At 42.3% G+C, this 26,290-nt stretch overlaps 1 protein-coding gene across 1 annotated transcript in view; it reads left to right on the top strand.

Moving 5' to 3' along the window:
- WDR49 (WD repeat domain 49) overlaps positions 1-26,290 on the top strand; it is a 156,094-nt gene that overhangs the window by 15,876 nt on the left and 113,928 nt on the right. Inside the window, exon 2 of the mRNA XM_039914527.1 lies at positions 26,037-26,270. Coding sequence (XP_039770461.1) covers positions 26,037-26,270 — 234 coding nt within the window. The remainder of the gene's footprint in view (positions 1-26,036; positions 26,271-26,290) is intronic.

Here is a 26,290-nt window from a genome sequence, read left to right as displayed (position 1 = left end):
TCAGTCAATTGTACTTACTGAGTGCATACTGTGTGCAGAGCACTGTACTAAGCACTTGGTAAAGTACAATATAACAGAGTTGGTAGACACATTCTCTGCCAACAGGGAGCTTCATTAATTCAATTGTATTTATTAAGCGCTTATTTTGTGCAGAGCACTGTACTAGTTGCTTGGAAGTACAATTCAGGAGCTTAAGGTCTTGAGGGGCAGACAGAAAATATAAGTAAATTAAAGATATGTATATAAGTGCTGAGGGGTTGAGAGTGGACTGAATAAATGGTACAAATCCAAGTGCGAAGGTGATGCAGAAGGAAGTGGGAGAAGAGGAAATATAAGCTTGGGGAAGGTCTCTTGGAGGAGATAAATCTTTGTAGGAGAAGAGAGTGATTGTCACACATGAAGGGGAAGAGAGTTCATTCAATCTTATTTATTGAGTGCTTACTGTGTGCAGAGCACTGTACTAAGTGCTTGGAAAGTACAATATGGCAATGGACAGACAATCCCTGCCCACAGTGGCCTTCCAGGCTAGAGGCGGACGAGGACCGGAGGTGAGTGGTGAAATGCATAAGATCATGTTAGAAGACTGAGGTGAAAGTGCTGGGTGGTTGGGGTAAATCAGATAGGAGGGGGCAAGGTGCCTGAGTGCTGTAAAGCAAATGGTAAGGAGTTTCTCTTTGATATAGAGGTCGGTGGGCAACCATTCTCATTGGGGAATGGGAAAAGATGCACTAAACCTCTTTTTGAGGAATGTGTTCTGTATGCAGAATGAAGGATGTGCGACATGGTGAGAAATATGAGGTGGGAAGTCAACAAGGAGGTTAATGCCTTAGTCAAGGCAGGGTAGGACAAGCGCTTGGATTAATGTGGCAGTAGTTTGGATGAAGAGGAAAGGACAGTTTTTTGGAAAACTGTGAACTGACAGGATCTGGTGACCGACTGAATAGGTGGAGTGAATGAGAGAAAAGATTTGAAGATAATTCTAAGGCTTGTGAGACATGGACAGAGGTGGTGAGAAAGTCAAGTGAAGGACAAGGTTTGGGTGGGAAGCTGAGGAGTTCTGTTTGGACATGCTAATTTTGAGGTGTCCACAGGGCATCCAAGTAGAGATGTCCTGAAGGCAGGAGGAAATATGAGACTGCAAAGGAGATAAATCAGGGCTGGAGTTGTAGATTTGAAAATTATCTACATAGAGATTGTATTTGAAATCCTGGGAGTGGATAAGTTCTCCAAGGGAGTGGCTGTAGAATGATATAGGAGTGATCCTTGAGGGATTCCCACAGTTAAGAGGTGGGGGGCAGAGGAGGAGCTTGAAAAGGAGATGGAGAATAAGCAGCAAGAGAGGTAGGAGGAGAAACAGGAGATTATTTTCAGGAGAAGGGGGTGGTCCACGGTGTCGAAAGCAGCAGAGAGGATGAAGAGGATTGGGATGGATAAAGTTGCCATCAATAGGGTCTCATATTTATTGGAGAGGGAGAAGTTTGAGGAAGATTCCCACAGGTTTCCCTTAGGTCTTTTTCTGTCCCTCCTGCTCCTCCTTCCCCAAAGCTCTCTATCCTGGTTCTCCATCCTGGTCTCTCCTATGCTAGGAAGAAGCCTGGCTAGTGGAAAGACTAGGGGCCTGGGAGTAAGTGGACCTGGGTTCTAATTCTGGCTTTGCTAATTGTCTGCTGTGTGACCTTAGGTAAGTCACTTAACTTCTCTGTGCCAGTACCTCATCTGCAAAATGGAGATTAAGACTGTGAGGCCCATGTGGGACAGGGACTATATCCAACATGATTAGCTTGTATTTAGGCCAGCAGTTAGAACAGTGCTTGACACATAGTACATAATGAATACCATTATTATTATTATTATTACTTCCACCATGGCTACTAAACCTTCTTTTCTCCCATTTCCCCAACCCTAATGGTCCTCTGTGTAGAACCTACAGCCTTTCATGAAAGGTTTCAGCTGGGTCTGTAAACATTCATAACTCTTGTGCAAGTGTAAAAATTGCCCAATTAAGAAAGGCAGTACACCCCAGAGTAGACAGGAGAGGATATAGACAAAGAAGCAACAAAATTCATTCATTCAATAGTATTTATTGAGCGCTTACTATGTGCAGAGCACTGTACTAAGCTCTTGGAATGTACAAATCGGTAACAGATAGAGACAGTCCCTGCCCTTTGACGGGCTTACAGTCTAATAGGAGTAGATCATCTCTATCTGCAAGGTCATTCATTTCTTTGGCTACTCTAGACCGTAACCTCACTGTGGGCAGGGAACATATCTACAATTCTGATATACTGTACTCTCCCAAACACTTTAGTACAGTTCTTTGTACACAATAAATGCTCAGTAAATGAATCAAAGACAAAAAATATGATTGATTGATTTGAAGTGAGGGGTTAGGGCCAAGCTACTTGGCTGCAGGGTACCTTGGCAAGAAGGACCTGCCCAGAGCAGCAAGTAGATGGACTTAACATGTCCAAAACAGAGCTCCTTATCTTCCCACCCAAAACCTGTCCTCCCCCTGACTTTCCCATCACTGTAGATAATAATAATAATAGTATTTGTTAAGTGCTTACTATGTGCAAAGCACTGCTCTAAGTGCTGGGGTGGGTACAAGGTGATCTACATGGGGCTCACAGTCTTAATGCCCATTTTACAGATGTGGCAACTGAGGCACAGAGAAGTTAAGTGACTTGCCCAAAGTCACACAGCTGACGAGTGGTGGAGCCGGGATTTGAACCCATGATTTCTGACTCCCCAGCCCGGGCTCTTTCCACTGGGCCACACTGCTACCACCGTCTTTCCTGTCTCACAAGCCTGTAACCTTGGCGTTACCCTATCTGACTCCTCTCTCTCATTCAACTCACATATTCAATCCGTCACCAAACCCTGTAGGATCCACCTTCACAACATTGCTAAAATCTGCCCTTTCCTCTCCATCCAAATTGCTACCACATTAATACAATCACTCATCCTATCCCATCTAGATTATTGCATCACCTGCTTTGCTGACCTCTCAGGATCCCGTCTTTCCTCCCTCCATCCATACTTCATTTTGCTGCCTGGATCATTTTTCTAAAAAAACGTTCAGGACATATCACTCCCCTCCTCAAAAAACTCCAGGGGTTGTCCATCTACCTCCGCATCAAACAAAAACTCCTCACCATTGACCTTAAAGCAGTCCATCACCTTGCACCCCCCAACCTCACCTCGCTTCTCTCCTTCTACAACCCAACCCGCACACTTTGGTCCTCTTCAGCCAACCTTCTCACTGTGCCTCCATCTCGCCTGTCTCTCCGCCGACCCCTAGTCCATGTCCTGCCTCTAGCCTGGAGCCCTCCCTTCTCAAATCCGACAATTACTCTCCCCCTCTTCAAAGCCTTATTGAAGGCATATCTCCTCCAAGAAGCCATTCCAGACTAAGCCCTACTTTTCCTCATGTCCCACTCCCTTCTGCATTGCCCTGACTTTCTCCCTTAGATTTCCCCTCTCCCATTCCCACGGCATTTATGTACATATCTGCAACTTTATTTACTTGAATTGATGCCTGTCACCCCCCTCTAGATTGTAAGCTTATTGTGGGCAGGGAATGTGACTGTTTATTGTTATATTGCACTTTCCCCAGGGCTTAGTCCAGTGCTCTGGTTACGGTAATAATAATAATAATAATAATAATGTTGGTATTTGTTAAGTGCTTACTATATGCAGAGCACTGTTCTAAGTGCTGGGGGAGATACAGGGTAATCAGGCTCACAGTTAATCCCCATTTTCCAGATGAGGTAACTGAGGCACAGAGAAGTTAAGTGACTTGCCCGCAGTCACACAGCTGACAAGTGGTGGAGCCGGCATGCGAACCCATGACTTCTGACTCCCAAGCCCTTGCTCTTTCCACTGAGCCACGCTGCTTCTCTAAACACTCAATTCATACCACTGAATGACTGAATGGAAAAATATTTAGGTGGAATCTTCAAGGAGGAACTTGGATCTTGAAAGAAGGTGGAGAAAAAGCATACATGTCATTTTTTTTATGTTAACGTCTGCCTACCCACCTCTAGACTGTAAGCTCAGTGTGGGCAGGGAATGTGTCTGTTTACTGTTATAATGTCCTCTCCCAGTTGCTAAGTGCGGTGATCTACACATAGTAATCGCTCAATAAACATGATTGACTGAATGAATGAACATCCCAAACTGCACTCAGACACTGTCAATAGGAGGATAAACAGCCATACTATTCAAGAAAGAGATAAAGAAGCAGACGTTATGGGAAGGAAAGGTTGAAACACAGAGAAATAAAAAGAGACAGCCAGCTGTGCACCAAGAGATTGATACAGATGGATGCTTACTGAGACACGGAACATTAAGAGCATGGACATAAATTCAGAGTCAGAGATCAAGTATTAGAGGCAAAGAGAATGATGAAGCAGTATGGCCTACTGCAGAGAGCAGGGGCTTGGAAGTCAAAGGACATGTGTTCTAATCCTGGCTTCATTACTTGTCTGATGTGTGACCTTGGGTAAGTCACTTCACTTTCTGGGCCTCAGTTACCTCATTTGTAAAATGGGGTATTATGACCGTTCTCCTTATGTGGGTCAGGGACTGTGTCCAATCTGATTATCTTCTATTTGCCCCAGTGCTTAGTACAGTGGCTGGCACATAATAAGCGGTTAAATACCATAAAAAAAGAAAAGATAGAAATAGAGACACAGGGAAAAATGGGGAGAAAGAAACAAACAGAAAGAACACAGAGGGATAGGTAAAGGCAGAGACAAAGAAGCACAAACAGTCTTATCAGTGCTTAGAATAGTGTCAGGGCTTAGAACAGTGCTTGGCACATAGTAAGCGCTTAACAAATACCATCATCATCATGAGAGGGGCCAGGAAAGTGACTGAGACTTAAAAGACAGTGAAAGAGGAAAAGAGAGAGAGATATCTAGTAACACAGAATCAATAACATTAAAAAGATAGGCTAACAATGACAATAATAATAATAATAATAGTGCATTTTACGCGTTTACTTTGTGCTAAGTGTTAAATAGAGTGATTTATTCCAAGAGTGGAAGAGGAAGACACAGAGTGGGCCAGGAACCCAGAAAAGTTAGGAGGCAAAGAGAGGACAGGAAGGAATAGACACAAGGGAATAGAGGGTTAAGAGGTAACTGAAACAACTGTGACTGTTGTCTTCCTTTAGATCTTCTTCATCTTCACTGACCTCCTGCTCCATCCCTCATCATCCTCTTGGACACATGTTAGATCTCATCATCTCCAGTCACTGCACAATTTCTAACCTCACCAACTTGGAAATGCATTCATTCAATAATATTTATTTATTGAGTGCTTACTATGTGCAGAGCACTGTATTAAGCACTTGGAATGTATAATTTGGCAACAGATAAAGACAATCCCTGCCCAATGACGGACTCGCAGTCTAAATGGGACTGTTTATTCCACTCTCCATCCACAACATCCATCTCTCTCATACACCCGACCCCACAGATCTGTTCTGTTCCCCAAAAGACTCCTCTGACCTCTCACCCCCTCCAATTTTCCAGAGTCATCATGCCCCATTTGGTCTGCAGTCCATACTAACTTCTGCTGATGCACAGATCTGCGCCTTCAACTCTGCCCTTTTTTAATTTCGATCCCTTGCCCACGTCCTCCCTCTGGTCTGGAACTTCCTTTTCCTTCATATCCAATAGTCCACCGCTCTCCCCAACTTTAAAACTCTCCTACAATTGTATCTCCTCCAAGTGGCTCTCCACCACCATTCCATTATTTCCCCTATTCACCTTTCCTTCTGTGTCGCTTATACATTTGAATCTGTACCCTGAAGCATTTGATACTCACCCCCTCTTTAGCCCCACGGTGCTTGTGTGTATACCCCTATTTTCTTCAGTTGCCTCTAAGTGTAATTAATTTTAATGCCCACATACCTCTGTAATCTGTAAATTCCTTATGGGCAGAAATCATGTCTACTGACTTTAATAATAATAATAATGATGGTATTTGTTAAGCGCTTACTATGTGCAGAACAATGTTCTAAGTGCTGGGGTAGAGAAAGGATAATCAGGTTGCCCCACATGAGGCTCACAGTCTTAATCCCCATTTTATAGACGAGGTAACTGAGGCACAGAGAAGTTGTGACTTACCCATAGTCACACAGCTGACATGCAGTGGAGTCAGAATTGAACCCATGACCTCGGACTCCCAAGCCCGTGCTCTTTCCACTGAGCTAGGCTGCTTCTCTGAGCCATGCTGCTTTTTCGAACTGTACTCTCCCAAGCATTATTTCAGTGCCGAACACCTATTGATTGTATGTGGTAAAATTCTGGGATATCACAAGACTCAGATCATATATGCTGATTTTTGTTTTACTCTTAATTTGGAAAGATTGGCCAGAGTTGTATTGTACTAATGTTTTATGTATCAACTGATCATTGCCAGAAATTCAGCTGAGAACTTGAAGAGGAAACGAAGGCATGTCTGAAAAGGAGAATGATGGAGAAATGTCCTGAGGAGAGTAGTGTCCATTATGGGGAAGAATTCCAGTGGACTAGAGAGAAGCAGTGATGCCTAGTGGTTAGAGCGTGGGCCTAGAAGTCAGAGGACAAGGGGTACTGATTCTGGCTCCACTACTTTGCTGCATGACCTTGGGAGGTCACTTAACTTCTCTGTACCTTAGTTATCTCATCTATAAAATGGGGATTAAGACTGTGAGCTCCATGTGGGATATAGACTGTGTCCAACCTGATAATTCAAGAGAAGCAGCGTGGCTCAGTGGAAAGAGCCCGGGCTTGGGAGTCAGAGGTCATGGGTTTGAATCCCGGCTCTGCCACTTGTCAGCTGTGTGACTGTGGGCAAGTCACTTCACTTCTCTGGGCCTCAGTGACTTCATCTGAAAAATGGGGATTAACTGTGAGCCCCATGGGGGACAACCTGATGACTCTGTATCTCTCCAGCGCTTAGAATAGTTCTCTGCACATAGTAAATGCTTAACAAATACCAACATAATTCCAGCACTACCACTTGTACTCTGTGGGACTTTGGGCAAGTCACTTCACTTCTCTGTGCTCAGTTCCCTCATCTATAAAATGGGGGTGGAGACTGAGAACCACACGTGGGACAACAGTGACTATGTCCAATCCAATTGGCTTGTATCCACTACAGTGTTTAGTACAATGCCTGGCACAGAGTAAGTACTTAACAAATACCATTATTATTATTAATAATAATAATTAGTAGTAGTAGTATATATCTGCCCTAATGCTTATTACAGTGCCTGGTACTTAACACGTGCTTAACAAATGCCATTCAAAAATTAAGAGTAATGGATAATTTGGGGATTTTGGTTTGATAGAGAATCTGTATCTTTGGTGGAAAGAGGTAGTGTTAGCCCAGAATCTGGGATTTCTCATGGCCTAGTGGAAAGAGCAGAGGCCTGGCGTTAGGGGATCTGGTTTCTAAACCCAATTCCACCACTTGTATTTTGTGTGCCCTTGAGCTACTCACTCAACTTCTTGGGTCAGGGAATGTGCCAGAGCTGATGATCTATGTTAGAACGATGTTTGGCACGCAGTAAATTTTTTATCAAATCAAGATCTCGGCTTGGGCAGGAAATGGTTAGCCAAAGGAAGGAATGCCCTAAGGGTGAAGGTGATAATGCTTTGGGATGAATATCTCTGTAGTTGATAGTTGTTCTGGAGAGCTAGGCTTTAGGATTGCCTACTGAGTTGGGGACAGGAAAAGAATGAGAGTGAGGACCACCAAGATATCTATCCCAAAACCTTGATTAGGGGCTGGTGGTGAAGCAGGGGCTGGGGTGCTCCTCCTTTTTCTTCTCTACCTTTTCTTTCCACTTTTGGCATATAATAATAATAATTATGGCATTTTTAAGTGTTTATCATGTGCCAGGCACTGTAGAAGAGGAAATCAAGTCCATTCTGCATTTTGCCTTTCACTTACGTCTGCCTCTGTCCTGGAATGCCTTCCCTCTTCATATCTGACAGACAATTACTCTCCCCACCTTCAGAGCCTTACTGAAGGCATATCTCCTTCAAAAGGACTTCCCTGACTAACCCCTCTTTTCCTTATCTTTCACTCTCTTCTGTGTAACCCTGTTTACTCCCTTTATTCACCCGCCCTCTCAGCCCCACAGCACTTATGTCCATATCTATCATTTATTTACTTCTATTAGTGTCAGTCTCCCCCTCTAGACTATAAGCTCTCTGTGGACAGGCAATGTGTCTGTTATATTTTTCTTGTACTCTCCCAAGCACTTCATGCAGCACTCTGCGCACAGTAAATGCTCAGTAAATACAATTGATTTAAAAGACAAAACTGCAACAACACCTTTTGGGCCCCCAACAGAGAGGTGACAACCTATTCAGGGGCCAGTAAGGAAGCTCACGGGACAGGAAGATGATAAAAGCTTGATCCACAGGTCAGCTAAGAGCTCCAGAAATGTTCAAGGAGCTGGAAGCAATTGAGTACGAGTAGACTGTAAGCCTCACAAGAGACAGGGATCAAGTTGAATTTCCAAATGAGTATTCTCTCCCAACTTTTAATTCAGTGCTCTGCAGACAGTCGTCACTCAATAAATGCCTTTGACCTATTCAGTGGGTACCATTATATTCATGAATAATAGCTACCATACATCCTTGAGGCTGAGAGTGTCAGGCTTTTAGAGAAGCAGCGCGTCCTAGTGGATAGGATTTAGGTTCTAATCCCGGCTCTACCACTTGTCTGCTGTGTCACCTTGGGTGCGTCACTTTACTTTTCTGTGCCTCAGTTACCTCATCTATAAAATGGGGATTAAGCCTGCAAGCCCCATGTGGGATAAGGACTGTGCCCAACCTGATTTGCTTGTATCCACTTCACCACTTAGCCCAGTGCCTGGCACACAGTATGTGCTTAACAAATACCACAGTTATTATTAACCCAGAAGCTATGAATTAATTTTATCTGTATTGTATTACCACTATGGATGACAAGAAAAGCTTCCCAGAACTCCAAACAGCCAACACTTGGCTTAATACCTTTCTGTGCATCCTAATAATTGATTAGCGTAGGACCTTTATCCTTTATCGTGATAAAGTTGTCTTGTTTTTGTCCATCTGTCTCCCCCCATTAGACTGTAAGCTCATCAAGGGCAGGGATTGTCTCTATCTGTTGCTGAATTGTGCATTCCAAGCACTTAGTACAGTGCTCTGCACATAGTAAGCGCTCAATCAATACTATTGAATGAATGAATTAGTAGTATTGTAGATACTTGCCAGCTATTTCCTGCTCTCCCATTTTGGAGATGAGATGATAATAATGGTACTTGTTAAGTCCTGGCTATGTGCCAAGCACTGTTCTAAGCAGTGCGGTAAATACAAGGTAATGAAGTTGGATATGGTCCATGTTCCTGGTGGGGCTCATAGTAAGCGCTCAATAAATACTATTGAATGAATACACCCTGTCCGCCCCACCATTCCCACCACTTTTGTCACCTTACACCCTAACTCCCTTAGAGGATTCAAAGACACTTTCTTGATGCAGCAAATTACAGAAGCTCTAGAGGTTTTCTCCCACTTTAGGTAACACCGTTAGGTGAAATCAAATATCGCTGCATGTAGCACAGTTGAAAGTGACAGACGTAACTGCTGTTCTGCAGCTTGGTGTTCTGTCTGACAGGCTGAATTCTTAGCTTTTATTAGCATTAGAATTAGTACTCAAGGTGTTGAAGTCGGGCTGGTAAGAATAAATATGTATAAATTCTCAAATATTTTTTACAGTGCTATTATTCTGCTAGATTGCTGAAGATCTCTCCTTAGTTCCAGCTGTTCCAAAACCATGTTTTTAGAAGCTGCTTGGGTATAGTAATGGGACCGACTAAGTGGGAATGCTTTATTGTACTTGTTGTGAAACAAGCTTTCAAGCCTCGAGATTTGAACTGAGCTTCATAGGGAAAGAAAGTAACAAAAAGATTGCTTGAAGGAGGGTGAATAACAGGAGGATGGAATAAAAGTATTTTGTATGAACAGTCAAAGCTTTCAAGTCCCAGATTCGCACAGTACAGCAAGAGTCTTTTTCAAAGCAATGGATAGAATGGAGATGGAATAATTACTGTTCCCACTGGAAAGGCACATCACCTTCCAAAGAAGTGGCTTATTAAGGATGGAACTCTGGATTTTTGCATCTTCTCCAGTTTCTCCAACACACTCTGGCCATTTAGATTGGAAGTGACCAATTATGTTCATTCATTCAATAGTATTTATTGAGCGCTTACTATGTGCAGAGCACTGTACTAAGTGCTGGGAATGTACAAATCAGTAACAGATACAGTCCCTGCCCTTTGATGGGCTTACAGTCTAATCGGGGGAGACAGACAAGAACAATAGCAATAAATAGAATCAAGATGCGCATAGGCACTACAGATTTGGAGTGAGCGGTTTATTTCAGAATAGTCGAAAGTTAAGAATATTTCAGAGCACTGACTTCTGGGGCCAAATATTTATGTCATACAATCAGTGTTTTTGAGGAAACCATTTTCCCGCCCTCAGCTAGGATCATATTTAAACTGCAGTGACCAAGGAGAATAATCTCCAGAGAAAGAGATTTTCAGCCACCAAATTCCCTGGACTTTAATAGTTTCTGGGCTTAATTTCAATCCTGCATCCAAGAAACATCAATCAATCAATGTATGTCTTGAGTGTTTACTGTGTGCATAGCACACTGTAGAAAAGTACAATAGAATGAAGTTTAGATTCATTCCCTTCCCTCAAGGTGTTTGCAATCTAGTAAGAGAGACAGATATTAAATTACAGACACTTGGAGAAGATCTGACTGTGATTCTCTGTTTTGCAAAGAGAGAAAGGGGACAGAGGGGAATGAGGGATGGAGAATAGTGCTAATTTCAGTTGAACATTATTTCTAATTTCTTCATACTCATGCTCAGAGGTCAAAGACTAGGTGAGGCAGAAGTCACATGACCCAGTAGATAGAGCACAGGCTTGAGAGTCAGAAGGTCATGGATTCTAATCCTGGCTCGGCCACTTGTCTTCTGTGTGGCCTAGGGCAAGTCACTTCACTTCTCTGTGCCTCAGTTAACTCATCTGTAAAAAGGGGATTGAGACTATGAGCCTCATGTGGGACAGTGACTTTGTCCAACTTGTTTTGCTTGTATCTATCCCAATGCAGGTCTGGAATATAGTGTGTCTAACAAATACCATCCTTATTATTATTATAAGAGCCTTGGCGATGCAGTGCCTAGAGATTGTGCAATTAAAACATTGGCCATGAAGCAAAACAGCTCCCATTTCAGGCAAAACTGCCATAACCCCATTTTGTTTGGCTGGAGCACTGGAGGAAGAGAGAGGAAGAAAAGGCAGCAAATGAAGGTTAGATGAGTTGGGGAGAGGGACCAGAGGAAGGAGTGTCTGGGGAAGAGAGAGAGTGTGCTTTGGAGTGAGGAGAGGTACATTAGGAAACGATATTGGAAGATTCTTTTTAATGTTCTATCTCTCTTCTCTTTCTGGATCTTTGTGCCTTTAAATGGTATGGTGCCTCTGAATCTCGGTTTCAGACTTTGGCAAATGATGGAAGCAGAATTAGTTAGGAGTTGGGAACCGATCATAAGAAACTATATTTTTGGAATCATTGGAATTCAGATTTCAAAAAATAATCTATTATTACTGCCACAAATAGAAAAATGCATGCAAACTAAATTGCATTCAAATCTACATTTCACGCACTTTCCTTTGTATTTGATTTTAAACATCCAGTTTACATTGTGTTGAGGTTAGGGGCCTCTTGAAGCCAGTAAATAGACACGAGGAGGGAAGCGCAATCTTAAAAGTTTGCCTTGGATATAAGTTTTCCCAAGCCCAGGTCCTGAACACTGTGCCCCTGATTAGAGAAGCAGCGTGGCTCAGTGGAAAGAGCCCGGGCTTGAGAGTCAGAGGTCATGGGTTTGAATCTCGGCTCTGCCACTTGTCAGCTCTGTGACTGTGGGCAAGTCACTTAACTTTTCTGTGCCTCAGTTACCTCATCTGTAAAATGGGGATTAAGACTGTGAGCCTCACGAGGGACAACCTGAGGGACAATTTATCTACCCCAGCGATTAGAACAGTGTTCTGCACATAGTAAGTGCTTAACAAAAACCAACATTATTATTATTATTATGCATTCTGGAGTAATGCTTGCTTTTTCTTAGCAACAGCATCACTTTGTGGACTCTTGGTTGTTGGACACAAAGAACTCTGGGGTGGAAAAGTCCAAATGATTCTGTTAATTAGTGGACTTGTTGGTATGATGGTTAATTCTGATTTCTGCACATAGTAGGTGCTCAGTAAATGCCACTGCTGGATTTTGGTGGGTGGAGTGGGAGGAAGACTGACAGGGAAGGGTTTCTGAAAACATTCACGTAGTCTGTCCAACACAAGTTTTATTCACATTTTTCCTTGACAAATGCACTACCCTGAACTTGATTCCATTTAATTTAACTGAGAAGCAGCAGGGCCTAGCTGGAGTCAGAGGTTCTGAGTTCTCATCCCGGATCCACTTCATGTTTGCTATGTGAACTTGGGCAAGTCATTTCATTTTCTAGGGATCAGTTTCCTCATCTGTAAAATGGGAATTAAAACTATGAGGCCTATGTGGGCCATGGACTCTGTGCAACCCTATTAGCTTGTATCTACCCTAATGCTTAGTACTGTGCCTAGCACTTAGTAAGTACTTAATAAATAATCATTAAAAACATGACTCTACTGGACATTGGTCTATTGTATTTCTGGCTATTCTTCAATTTAAATTTATTTTGTATTATTCTCTGAGGTAGCTCACAAAGTGTTGGCAACTCTCATCATCCTCCACTCCTTTCACGCTTTGTCACCATCTGTGAATTAAATGAACATGTTTTGATTCCAGCATGCAGTCCGCTGATAAAAGCAGAGCCCAGTACTGTCCCTGCAGAGGATTCCTTGGACTAGCCTGCCAGATTGCTAATAACAAAACAATTCTCTTACCATAACCATGGGAACTTTCTGACCAACTTTCTGACCACGGGAAACAGCATGGCTTAGTGGAGAGAGCCCGAGCCTAGGAGTCAGAGGGACCTGGGTTCTAATCCAGGTTCTGCCATTTGCAATAGTAATAATAATAATAATGGTATTTGTTAAGTGCTTACTATGTGCCAAGCACTGTTCTAAGCGCTGGGGTAGATACAAGGTAATAATAATAATATTGGTATTTGTTAAGAGCTTACTACGTGCAGAGCACTGTTCTAAGCGCTGGGGTAGATACAAGGTAATCAGGTTATCCCACGTGAGGCTCACAGTTAATCCCCATTTTACAGATGAGGTAACTGAGGCACAGAGAAGTTAAGTGACTTGTCCACAGTCACACAGCTGACAAGTGGCAGAGCCAGGTTTCAAACCCTTGACCTCTGACTCCCAAGCCTGGGCTCTTTCCACTGAGCTGCGCAGCTTCTCTACAATCAGGTGGTCCCACGTGGGGCTCACAGTCTTCATTCCCATTTTGCAAATGAGGTAACTGAAGCACAGAGAAGTTAAGTGGCTTGCCCAAGGTCAAACAAAAGACAAGTGGCAGAGCTGGGATTAAGCCATTAAGCATTCCATTAAACCATGTTGCTTCTCTGCTGTAGAATAAAACTGTGAGTCCTATGTGGGAGAGGGACTCTGTCCAACCTGATAAGCTTGTACCTACCCCAGCACTTAGAACACTGTATGGTACATGGTATTATTATAGCTGAGTGCCGTCGAGTCATTTCCAATTCATAGCGACTCCATGGATATACTTTCTCTGGCACGTCCTGTCTTCTGCCATAATCCGCAACCTTTCTAATGGTTCTTACATTATCTTTGTTATGGTCTCTATCCATCTAGCTGCCAGCCTGCCCCTTCCATGTTTCCCCTAGACTTTTCCTAGCATTAGTGTCTTCTCCAGAGAATTAGTCCTCCTGATTGTGTCTGAAATATGCTAATCTAAGTCTAGTCATTTGGCCTTCCAAAGACCACTTTGGTTTAATTTGCTCCAAAATCCATTTGTTTGTTTTTGGGGCACTCCATCGTATTCACAGAAGCCTTCTCCAGTGCCACATTTCAGAAGAATCGATTTTCTTTCTACCCTGTTTTTTCACCGCCCAGCTTTCGAATCCATACATTGTCACTGGAAACACCATGGAGTTGACAATTTGAATTAACAAATACCAAAAAAGCCCCCAAATAACTCATTGTCCGCCGGTTTCCCTGGACCATACCTTAAGATTGGAATGGCGTTATTGGACAGGGATTGTCTCTATCTGTTGCCGAATTGTACATTCCAAGCACTTAGTACAGTGCTCTGCACATAGTAAGTGCTCAATCCCGGCTCTGCCACTTGTCAGCTGTGTGACTGTGGGCAAGTCACTTCACTTCTCTGTGCCTCAGTTACCTCATCTGGAAAATGGGGATTAAGACTGTGAACCTCATGTGGGACAACGTGATTAGCCTGTATACCCCAGCGCTTAGAACAGTGCTCTGCACATAGTAAGTGCTTAACAATATGGGGCAGGAAGCATGGTTCAGTGGAAAGAGCACGGGATTGGGAGTCAGAGGTCATAGGTTCGAATTCTGGCTCTGCCAATTGACAGCTGCGTGACTGTGGGCATCACTTCACTTCTCTGTGCCTCAGTTACCTCATCTGTAAAATGGGGATTAAGACTGTGAGCCTCATGTGGGACAATCTGATTACCCTTATACCTCAGTGCTTAGAACAGTGCTATGTAAGCGCTTAACAAATACCAACATTATTATTACTATTGAATGAATGAATGAATAGTGAGGCTGTAGGCAAATTTACCTGTAGGTACCATCCAAGCGACTGCCCTCAGAGATGTCTGTCTTAAATTCTAGGATGCTGAGTGCAACCTGGAATGATATCGAGAGTGATTTATTTGGCTTTTGAAAACAGGGCCTTGAAGGATGACTTTCAATCAGTTACACACCCAGGAGACATCAACATTTTCTGAATCTTCCCATCCTCTTCACTCAATCAGCTATCACGCTGCAGGTACAAGCTTTTGTCATATCTCGATTAGACTACTGCATCAGCCTCTTGCTGGTCATCCTGCCTCTAGGTTCACCACGACTCAGTCCAACCTGCAGTACTTATGCACAGATTAAATCGCAGCGTTGCTTCACATCTCTCGATTCTTCGAAAGCCTCCAGGAATGGGGATGCCTAGAATCCTATACACACAGATATTTATTTATATTTCAAAATGAAAGGTAGAAGGCAATTTCTTAAAGAAACAACAGATTTTAAAATTGTAGAAGAGGAATGAGATATGTATTTAACAAGTATGGGTGCAGTGTAAATCCTTATGCTATTTTGAATCCATACTAGTTCAATGCATATCTAAAAAGCAGAGAATAAAATTCTGTAAGAGAACACATTATTTGCTTTTCCAGACTTATTTCTAGATTCTTGTTTTAATGTATCAGGAGTTAGGTAGATTTTTCTCAGCTCAGCCTCATTACTTCCGTGCTCTGAGCATAAAATTTGTTTGGAGCACCAGAGTAAGCACTCGAGAATATATAAGAAGAAATAAAGTAAAATCAGTCCAAAGCCATAAGGGTCTTAAAACATCCAGAGGTATAAAACAAACACAAAACATGGGGAAAGCATCTATCGGCTCTGTTGCATTGTACTTTCCCAAGCGCATAGTAGAGTGCTCGGCACACAGCAAATGCTCAGTAAATACTACTGCTTAATTGACTAACTGATTGATAAAAGACACCATAACAGAGCAGCATCTCCACTCCTCTATCTCTTCACCTCCTTTGTCTCCCTACCATATTCCTAATTTGGTAAATAGAAAATTTCACCAAATTCTAAATATTTATGAAGGCTGTGTCCACTGCTTCACACACCCTCCATTCCAGAATGGGACAGAGGGCTGAGGTTCAGAAAATGAGATGGCAAGCATCAGTCTTGGTGTCGGGATAGAACAATTAATCAATCAGTGGTATTTATTGAGCTCTTAGTGTATGCAGAACACTGTACTAAGCACTTGGAGAGTTTGATATGATGGAATTGGTGAACACATTCCCTACCCACATAAAGCGGCGTGGTCTTGTGGATAGAGCATGGACCTGGGGCTCAGAAGGACCTGGGTTCTAATTCCAGCTCTGCCACTTGTCTGCTGTGTGACCTTGGACAAGTCATTTAACTTCTCTGTGCTTCATCTGTAATATGGGGATTAAGACCATGAGCCATTTAGGATGTGGACAAACTCGATTAGCTTGTATCTACTCCAGTGCTTAATATAGTGCCTGGCATATGCCGTTAAAAAAAAAAGTGATCTAATGCTTTAAAGCCTATGGTAAGGAGTTTCTATTTGATGCAGAGCCGGAAGGGAAACTACCAGAGGTTCTTGAAAAGGGAGAAACATGGACTGAAGAAAAATGATTGGGGCAGCAGAGTGAAGTATGGACTGAAGTGGGGGAAGACAGGAGGCAGGGAGATCAGCATTATTTTTAAACTAAAAGAAGTTAAAATGGTATTCAATATCTTTTCACCCTCCTACTTAGACAGTGAGCCCCAAGTAGGACATGGACAGTGCTCAGCACATAGTAAGTGCTTAACAAGTACCACAGATGCTAATATTGCCATTATTAGCATTTTTATCATAAGTATTACTGAAAATGTAATATAATTTAAAGCAAACTTAGATACAAAAATACCGGTGTAGGAAAGAAGAAACAGCAGTGTCAACCTGCCTACAAACCGTTCAGTCACTCACTGTATGTCTTTTCAATCCCTTTTATTACATACCATGCTCACTGACTGGTGGAGAAATTGGATGAACTAATGGTGTTTTTTGAAACGAAGTATCTAAATCTTCTGCTTCAGAGGGTGATCATAGTGGCTGGCAACATTTCAGCTACACATATCCTTAATAAATACACTCTATAACCAAGTGAAATGGAGGAAAGAACAACATAAAAATACAGGAAATTGCCTATTTCTTTACACACACTTTAAATTTAATTATAGGGATTTAATTATGAGGAAGCATTAGATAGCCTCTCTATTCTGTTGCTTCAGACTGTTTACCCATTATTGTGAGACTCTTCAGACAAGCAGATTTTCAGGAAGAAATGTTGTTTTTTTTTGGAGTATCATAGTGGATAAAACTAACTGATTCTGGAGAAAATAGTAGGTTGAGTTCCATCAGGGACTACTTTTACATTTTGAGAAAAGAAACCTTGAGGAATTTTAATGGTCTGAAAAAGGAGGATAGTTTGTTTCCAAAGAAAGTTATTCTGCCAATTAGTTGTTGTACCAAGACGTGAGGGTCCAGGAAGTGTTGATAGCCTTGTCTGAAGAATCTATTTCCACATAGGTAAAAGCTCTTAGCACTGTTAAAGATCGAAAATTAAGCATAACTTAAAACTTGTCGTGCTGTTGAGTCATTTCCGACCCATAGCAGCTCCATGGACACGTCTGTCCCAGAATGCCCCACCTCCATCTGCAGTTGTTCTGGTAGTGTATCCATAGAGTTTCTTGGTAAAAATACGAACTGGTTTACCATTGCCTTTTTCCTCCTAGTAAATCTGAGTCTCCGCCCTTGTCTCTCTCCCATGCTGCCGCTGCCCAGCCAGGTGAGTTTTGACTTGTAACTGATTGCCTTCTACTGGCTAGCCACTGATGGAGCTAGGAGTGGAATGGGTGGGCCTCTGCTTGACTTTCCCTCCCGTAGCTGAGAAAGGTAGAGTACTGGAAACTCTCTAGGTGTCATCTTGAAAGGGGGAACTTAAAACTAGAATATAAAAATTCAGACTAATATTTTCATCATCCTCATCATCTTCCACGGTATTTATTGACTGCTTACTATGTGCAGAACACTTTACTAAGCATTTGGGAGAGAATAATACAGCAGAGTCGGTAGACACATTCCCTGCCCATGATGAGCTTACAGTCTAAGTAATTTTAATTTACATCATGCCTTTCTCAACAATACCCACAACTCAGCTATCCTCAACTATTTATAGGTCAAAGGAATCAAATTATTGCTAATTAATCAATAATACTTCTTAAGTGATTACTATGTACAGAGCATTGTACTAAATGGGACCTACAAGCAAGTACAGTCGATTACTCTCATTTTACAGTCAGAGATTTTGACATTGGTTGGGAAGAATCTTCGAACCTAAAATCACAAGCGACTGCAGTTTGAAATAAAGGAATTGTCTGTTATGAATACTTGCTGAATGTCCACTCTATAGGAGGTTCTAAACTGAGGACCTAAGGTGACAGAATCAGGTGAGTTGTCCTATTTACCCAAGTTCATGTGATTCCAATTACAAATAGCAATGGTTTTGTAAATGGTTCATCATCAACCTTCCCAGAGCAAATAACAGTTTATATTCATGAGTAGAAAAGAAAGATGATTTCACATATTTTATTGCCACTGTGAAAATTGTATTTTCAGTGAAGACTTGACAAAATTCCACTCAGCTGTCCATCACTGAGCATTTGGCATTTTGTGTTCTAACTTCAATGGTACCAAAAATATCAACCCAAAATATCCTCCCCGCCTCAACCTTTTCACAATTTCTTTCCAAGATATATTTTCTACCTCTTCCTTTTATTAACCAAAAAAAGTATAACGTCAAAAATGAGACTGGATCTGAAATCAGTAATTATTTGCTCAGTTCTGAGGTAATATGTAAATTTGTATTTACAAATTTATACAATTTAGCAATACAAGGCTACAGAAGGTCTTAATCTTACAAAATCCACAAGCCAATGATGAACTTATTCAATAAACCCAGGTTCACCAGAAGTAACTGTGTGGAACCTGCTTGCACATTCTTAAAGGTAAACTGACAGACCAGGATGGAAGGTGGCCCAAAAGAGGCTCTAATGGACAGGACACATGCTGCTTGTAAAAAACAGCTCAGGAATATTCGAGGAAGATAAGAAGAAGTTGATGTCTGGAAATCAGGCTAGTTTAAATGTCACAGTAAGGAGAAGAAGCAGTAGAGTAAATATTTACCACATAAAAAGATCAATCAATAGTATCCCTTGAATATTTACTGTGTGCAGAGCTTGGAGAATACAATACAATAGGTAGGTAGGCATGTTCCCTGCCCAAAATGAGTTTACAGGCTAGAGGGGAAGACGGACACAAATATAAATAAATAATGTAATATATAATGCTAGATATGGACACAGGTGCTGTGGGACTGAGGTTGGAGTGGATATCAAGTGCTTAAACAGTATACATATAAGTGCCTAGGTGAAACAGAAGGGAAAAGGAGTCTGAAAAAGGAGGGCTTAATTGAGGAAAGTCTCTTGGAGGATCTCTGACCTTAATAAGGCTGTGAAGAGGGTGATGGTCGAGCATATATGGAGGGGGAGGGAGTTCCAGGCCAGAAGGAAGAGGTGGGAAAGGGGCTGGCACTGAGATAGATGAGGTTAGGGCACAGTGAGGACTTGAATGTGAGGGTTGGGCTGCAGTAGGAAATCAGTGAGGTAAGTTAATAATAATAATCGTGGTATTTGTTGAGCACTTACTATGGGTCAGACACTCTACTAAGCACTGGGATAGATACAAGATAATCATGTTGGATGCAGGCCCTGTCCCACACAGTCCTCACAGTCTCAATCCCCATCTTACAGATGAGGGAACTGAGGCACAGGGAATTTAAATCACTTGCCTAAAGTCACAAAACAGGTCCTTTTGACTCCCAGGCCCATGCTCTTGTCCACTAGGCCATGCAGCTTCTATACGAAGGGACAAGCTGATTTAATACTTTAAAGATGATGGTAAGGATTTTCTGTTTGATGCAGAGGTAGATAGGCAACCACTAGAGGTTGTTGAAGAGTGGAGAGACACGGACTGAACCAAATTGTTTTTAGAAAAAATGATCTGAGAAGCAAGAGTCAAGTGTGGATCGGAATGGAGAAAGACAGGAGGCATGGAGGTCAGTGAGGAGGCTGATGCTGTAGTCAGGGTGGGATACAATGAGTGCTTGAATCAGTGTGGTAACAATTTGGAGAGAGATGGAGAGAAAAGGGTGGATTTTAGCTATGACATGAAGGTAAAACTGACAGGGTTTGTAGACAGATTGAATATGTGAGTTGAATGAGAGAAATGAGTTGAGGACAATGACAAATTGGTGTAGTGGACAGTGGTATTGTCTGTAGTGATGTGAAAGGCGGAGGGCTGGCTATGTGGGAGAAGATAAGGAATTCTGTTTTGGACACGTTTAGTTTGTGGTGTCAGTAGAACTTCCACGTAGAGATGTCCTGAAGGCAGGAAGAAATGTGAGAAATGCATAGAAGGTGAGAGATTAAGACTGGCAGAATAATCTGCGTAGAGGTGGTTGTTGACGCCAAGGGAGGAAATGAGTTCTCCAAAGGAGTGTTGTAGATGGAGAATAGAAGGGGACCCAGAACTGAGCCTTGAGGGACCTCCCCACTGTCAGATGATGGGAGACAGAGGAGGAGCCTGCAAAGAAGCCTGAGAAGAAGCAGTCAGAGAGATAGGCGGAGAGCCGGGAGAGAGCAGTGTCAGTGAAGCTAAGGTTAGATACTGTTTCAAGGAGAAGGAGGTAATGCTATGCACTTTTAATTTAGCCGTAATCATACTCTAGATGTGGAAACAAAATTGGTTATTTGTGTCGGAAAGGTAGTGTAAGAAAGTTTGAGGGAAAAAGAGAAGAAAGTTTGAGGGCAAAAGAGAATTTGGAATCCCATTTGTGGCCATTTCATTTGCTAAATATTCCAAGATTCTCCAATGAAAAGGAGGTTTTCTGAAGTACCATGGAACGAAAACCTTCATCGACTTTATAGAGATTTTTAAACATCTCCATCTATCTATATATGCGTATATATAGATAGATAAATATAAGATTAAAAATCAATTTCCTCATACTGTGAAAAGTGTATAAGGTGGTTTCAAGTGGTAATAATGGCATTTTCCATAAGAGTCTCATTTTTCAGTATAACAACTAGTAAATATGTGAAATGATTTTCTTGCATCTACTTCAGCAATTACTACAGTGCTTGGCTCACAGTAAGCACTTAACAAATGCCAGAATTATTAAGTGAGCAATTTAGCACTGACTTGGAAAGAAAACCTTCATTTCTCCCATTACACATATTTTCTCTCCATGTTTTGAACAGCATACTGTTAGGGAATGGGAGAACATTTTTTCTGATGGTATATTTTCCTATTCGTGTGCTTTTAGAAATGATGCTCCTTGTCACAGGCTATGCAACTGTGCCTGGGAACCCTAGATGAGGAGGACACCAGGAAACTCTTGAGAAAACCGGCTCCCTACCTCTTCACAAAAATCAGTCGGGTGGATACAGTGGTTAAGCAGCTTCCCAGAGAGGCCGCCTAGGCCCAGTGCCCACTCTAGATGGAGAAATTATTAGGAAAGGACTGGCAGGAGCTCACGTCCAGAGTTGACAGCTTCCTTGGCTCAATTTTAAAGGATATAAAGAAATCATTTCTTTTTTCTGGAGCCTGCAGAGTCTGCTAGTGCCAAGGGAGAGATTCTTTCCCTGAGCAGGGCGTAAACCATTCCCGATTAACTCCATCTGAATGCAGTCTCTGTATGATCCCTTTGGTGCCACTGAGTATTACCTGTTTATATGTTTGGTTCTTTTACGGGTCTTTCATATTTATTTCTGCTTCACTTTTTTGTGGTTTATGTATTTGTGTTTGCCCTATTTCCCCATAATCTTGTAAAGGTCTCATGAGCTCTATGTGTGTGTGTTTATCGTATTTGTTAAGCACTTACTGCATGTCAAACTCTGTATTAAGTGTTGGAGTAGATACAAGTTCATCAGGTTGGGTAGAATCCCTCTCCCACTCACAGTCTAAATAGGAGGGAGAAAGGGAAAGCAGGTATCAAATCCCTATTTTTTAGTTGAGGAATCTGAGGCACAGAGAAGTTAAGCGACTTGTTCCAGTTTAGACAGCAAGCAAGTGGGGGAGGAGAGATTGGAATCCAAGTTCTCTGACTCCCAGGCCCGTGTTCTTTCCACTAGGTCACACTGTTTCCCATGTCCATCATTCTTTCTCTGCAACCAACTTGATTTGAGGAGGAACAGGGCCCAGGCACTCACAGGAAAGGTCCCAGAAAAGGGGACGCTGCCTGAAGAGAGGAAAGAGATCAAGGGGAAGATGGCAAAGGAGAGAGGGAGAAAAAGAACAGAGGAGAAATGAGAGGGGAAAAAGGGGTAGACGGTGTATGCATCTGTAACCTCATACTCCAGCCCACCTCCATTCCATTCCGTTCCGTTCCATTCCATTCATTCATTCATTCATTCATTCATTCGTATTTATTGAGTGATTACTATGTGCAGAGCACTGTAATAAGCGCTTGGAGTGTACAATTCAGCAACAGATAGAGACAATCCCTGCCTGACAGTGGGCTCATAGTCTAAATGGGGGAGAGAGACAACAAAACAAAACAAGTAGTCAGGTGTTAATATCATCAAGAAAAATAGAATCATAGATGTATACATGTCATTAATAAAATAGAGTAATAAATAATATATACGAATATGCACAAGTGCTGGGGGGAGGAGAAGGGGGCGGGCAGAGGGAGGGAGTAAGGGGAATGGGGAGGGGAGAGGGGCGGACTGAAGGACAAGGCTTAGGAATGGGCTGGCTTCCTGACGGCCTATGCCACACTTCTGCAGTTTCATCAGTGGCGTTGATGATAATAATAATAATAACAATAATTGTGGTATTTAAGTGCTTGCTAAGTGCAAGGCACTGTACTAAGCACTGGGGTGGATGCAAGCAAATGGGGTTGGACACAGTCCCTGTCCCAGGTGGGTCTCACAGTGTCAATCCCCATTTTACAGATGAGGTAACTGAGACAAAGAGAAATGAAGTGACTTGCCCAAAGTCATCCAGCAGACAAAAGGCAGAACTGGGATTAGAACCCAGGTTCTTTGGACACCCAGGCCCATTTGGAGAGAATGGTGGACTGGCATATATAAAGGCAGTGGGAGTTCCAGGCTAAGATGAGGAGAGAAGAGTGCTGAGTCTAGTGTTTTGTGCTGTCTAGGTGCTCATTGATAGTATGAGAAGCAGCGTGCCTTAGCGGCAAGAGCATGGGCTCGGGAGTCAGAGAACATGGATTCTAATCCTAACTCTGCCATTTGTCTGCTGTGTGACCTTGGGCAAGCCATTAACTTCTCTGTGCCTCAGTTACCTCATCTGTATAATAGGGATTAAGACTGTGAGCCCCACGTGGGACAATCTGATTACCTTGTATCTACCCCAGTGCTTAGAACAGTCCTTGGCACACTGTAAATACTTAACAAATACCATAATTATTATTTTTAATTATTATTATTGAATCATTTGGATGATCATGGGCACTGCTCCCACCAACAGAAGGACTCCGTGGGGTTGATGGGGGCCATTTGTCCCATGAGTTTACACATGTTGAGAAGCAGCTTGGCTTAATAGAAAAAGTCATTCATTTAATCATATTTATTGAGCACTTACTGTGTGCAGAGCACTGTACTAAGTGCATGGAAAGTACAATTCAGCAATAGAGACAATCCCTGCCCACAGCGGGTTTACAGTCTAGAATATGGGTTTACAGGCCTGGGAGTCAGAGGATCTGGGTTGTACTCCTGAGTCTGTCACTTGTCTTTTCTCTGACCTTGGGCAAGGCACTTTACTTCTCTGTGCCTCAATTCCCTCAACTGCAAAATGGGGATGAAGACTGTGAGCCCTATGTGGGACAGGGACTGTGTCCAACCTGACTGGGCAGGTCACTTAACTTCTCAGCACCTCAGTTACCTCATTTGAAAGATAATAATAATAATTATGGTATTTGTTAAGTGCTTACTATTTACAGGCAACAGTACTAAGCACTGCGGTGGATCCAAGCAAATCAGGTTGGACACAGCCTCTGTCCCACGTGGGGCTCATGGTCTCAATCCCCATTTTATAGATGAGGTAACTGAGGCACAGAGAAATGAAGTGACTAACCAAGGTCACACAGCAGTCAAGTGGTGGAGCCAGGACTAGAACCTTCTGATTTCCAGGCCCGTGCTGTATCCACTACATCATGCTGCTTTTCTAATGAGAGAAGCATTAGAGAAGCAGTGTGGCTCAGTGGAAAGAGCCTGGGCTTGGGAGTCAGAAGTCATGGGTTCTAATCCCGGCTCTGCCACTTGTCAGCTGTGTGACTTTGGGCAAGCCATTTCACTTCTCTGTGCCTCAGTTCCCTCCTTTGTAAAATGGGGATTAAGACTGTGAGCCCCATGTGGAACAACCTGATTATCTTGTACCCTCCCCAGCGCTTACAATAGTGCTTTGCACATAGTAAGCTCTTAACAAATGCCATTATTATTATCATTATTAATGGGGATTCAATACCAGTTCTCCCTCCTTCTTAGACCGTGAGCCCCAAATGGGACCTAATGATCTTATATCTACTCCAGAACTTAGTATAGTGCTTGGCACATAGTAAGACCCTAATAAATACTATTCATTCATTCCTTCAATCGTATTTATTGAGCGCTTTCTAAGCGCTTGGAAAGTACAATTCAGCAACAGATAGAGACCAACCCTACCCAACAACGGGCTTACAGTCTAGAAAGGGGAGACAGACAATAAAACAAGACATTGAGGAAGGCATCAGTAGCATCAAAATAGATTAATAGAATACTATTTCTGCTACTACTAAAACCCTACTACTAATGATAATATGAATGAGAATCCCCGAGATATTTCTTAAGTGCTTCTGCTATGCCAAGCCTGGTGTGAATAAAAAATAATACTGAAGCATACAGGACTCACCATCTAAGAAGGAAGTAGAAGAATTATTTTATCCCATTTCACCGATAAGGCCACTGAGGCACAGATCATTTTAGTGACTCAGCCAAGGTCACACAGCTGACCAGAGGTGGAGCCAGAAATCGAATCAGGATGTCCTGACTCCCAGTCTCATGATCTCAGCCACACCATCTGTCTACTCTTTATTTAATAAGCCATTATTTTTGGCCCACATTTTTGGGGGCTAGAACCAAATGTCACCTACCTCCTGTACTTGATAAAAGAATGAAGAATTTCTGCACAATCTTTCCGAATACTAGCTTTTCAAGGGTAGCCTGATATTCCTCCCATTATGTTTATTTACCACCAAAATAGTCTTGTCTTTTCTTCTTTTGACCTTCACACTCAAACTCAAACTATGATATTGGTTCATGTTGACGTGTACAAATCCTTCTTTAGGCAAATAGTTTTGCTATTCTAGGGCAGAAAATTAAATTCTCCAAGGGTCCAGTTTGCAATCTGGCAGTCTTGAACTCTAAAATCATTTTAAATAGGTGTCATTCAAAGTAGTTTTCTATTTCCAGAAATAGGAATGTAATACTAGGAGAATCAAAGATGATGAAATAGGCTTTGATTTTCATATATAATTTTGTCAATATGAAAATGAGGAATAAACAATTAATACTAGCATGAGGTATATAGAGTATTCAATGAAAGCAATTTTCCACAAGGTTATCCTCACCAAACATTTATTGAAGCCCATAGAGATGCAGGACACTGAATTAGGTGCTACTGAGGCATTATATCTTTGCAGGGTTTTTTCCATTTTGAATTTTAACACTTTCAGTGTTAAATTGAAGGCAGGATGGAGGTTCCTACATCCTCAGTGATCATGCTCAGATAATTTTTAAGGTGTGTTCTTTGCACCATATCAAAAAACTTGCTCCCTTTCCTCCTCCCGCCCTGATTGTAGTCTTCAACTGCTCACTCTCCAATGGCTCCTTCCATACTGCTTTCAAACATGCTTATGTATCCTCTGTCAAAAAAAAAACCAACCCCCCCCCCCAAAACTTTGACCTCACAGCTCCATCCAGTTATTGCCCCAACTCTCTTCTATCACACATGTAACTCTTCTCCAAACTCCTTGAACAAGTTGCCTATTCTCGTTGACTCCACTTCCTCCTCTCCAGTTCTCTCTTCGTCCCCCTCCAATCTGGCTTCCACCCCTTTTACTCCAGAAATATGAGCTCTCTAAGGTCACCAGTGATTTTCTTGCAAAATTCAATGGCTTCTACTCCATCCTAATCCTCTTCAACTTCTTAGCGGCCTTCAATACGGTGGACCACCCCCTTCTCATGGAAAAAAGATCTAACCCTGGCTTTACGGACCTTATCCTCTCCTGGTTCTTCTCCTATCTTTCTGGCCATTCCTTTTCAATTGCCTTCACTGGCATCTACTTGGCCCCCAACCCTGTATTGATGTCTGTCCTCCC

This window comes from Ornithorhynchus anatinus, chromosome 1 (assembly GCF_004115215.2).
Source record: "Ornithorhynchus anatinus isolate Pmale09 chromosome 1, mOrnAna1.pri.v4, whole genome shotgun sequence".
Classification (NCBI taxonomy): Eukaryota; Metazoa; Chordata; class Mammalia; order Monotremata; family Ornithorhynchidae; genus Ornithorhynchus; species Ornithorhynchus anatinus.
The sequence above is the reverse complement of the archived record's forward strand: the minus strand, read 5'-3'. Positions and strand labels throughout refer to the sequence as shown.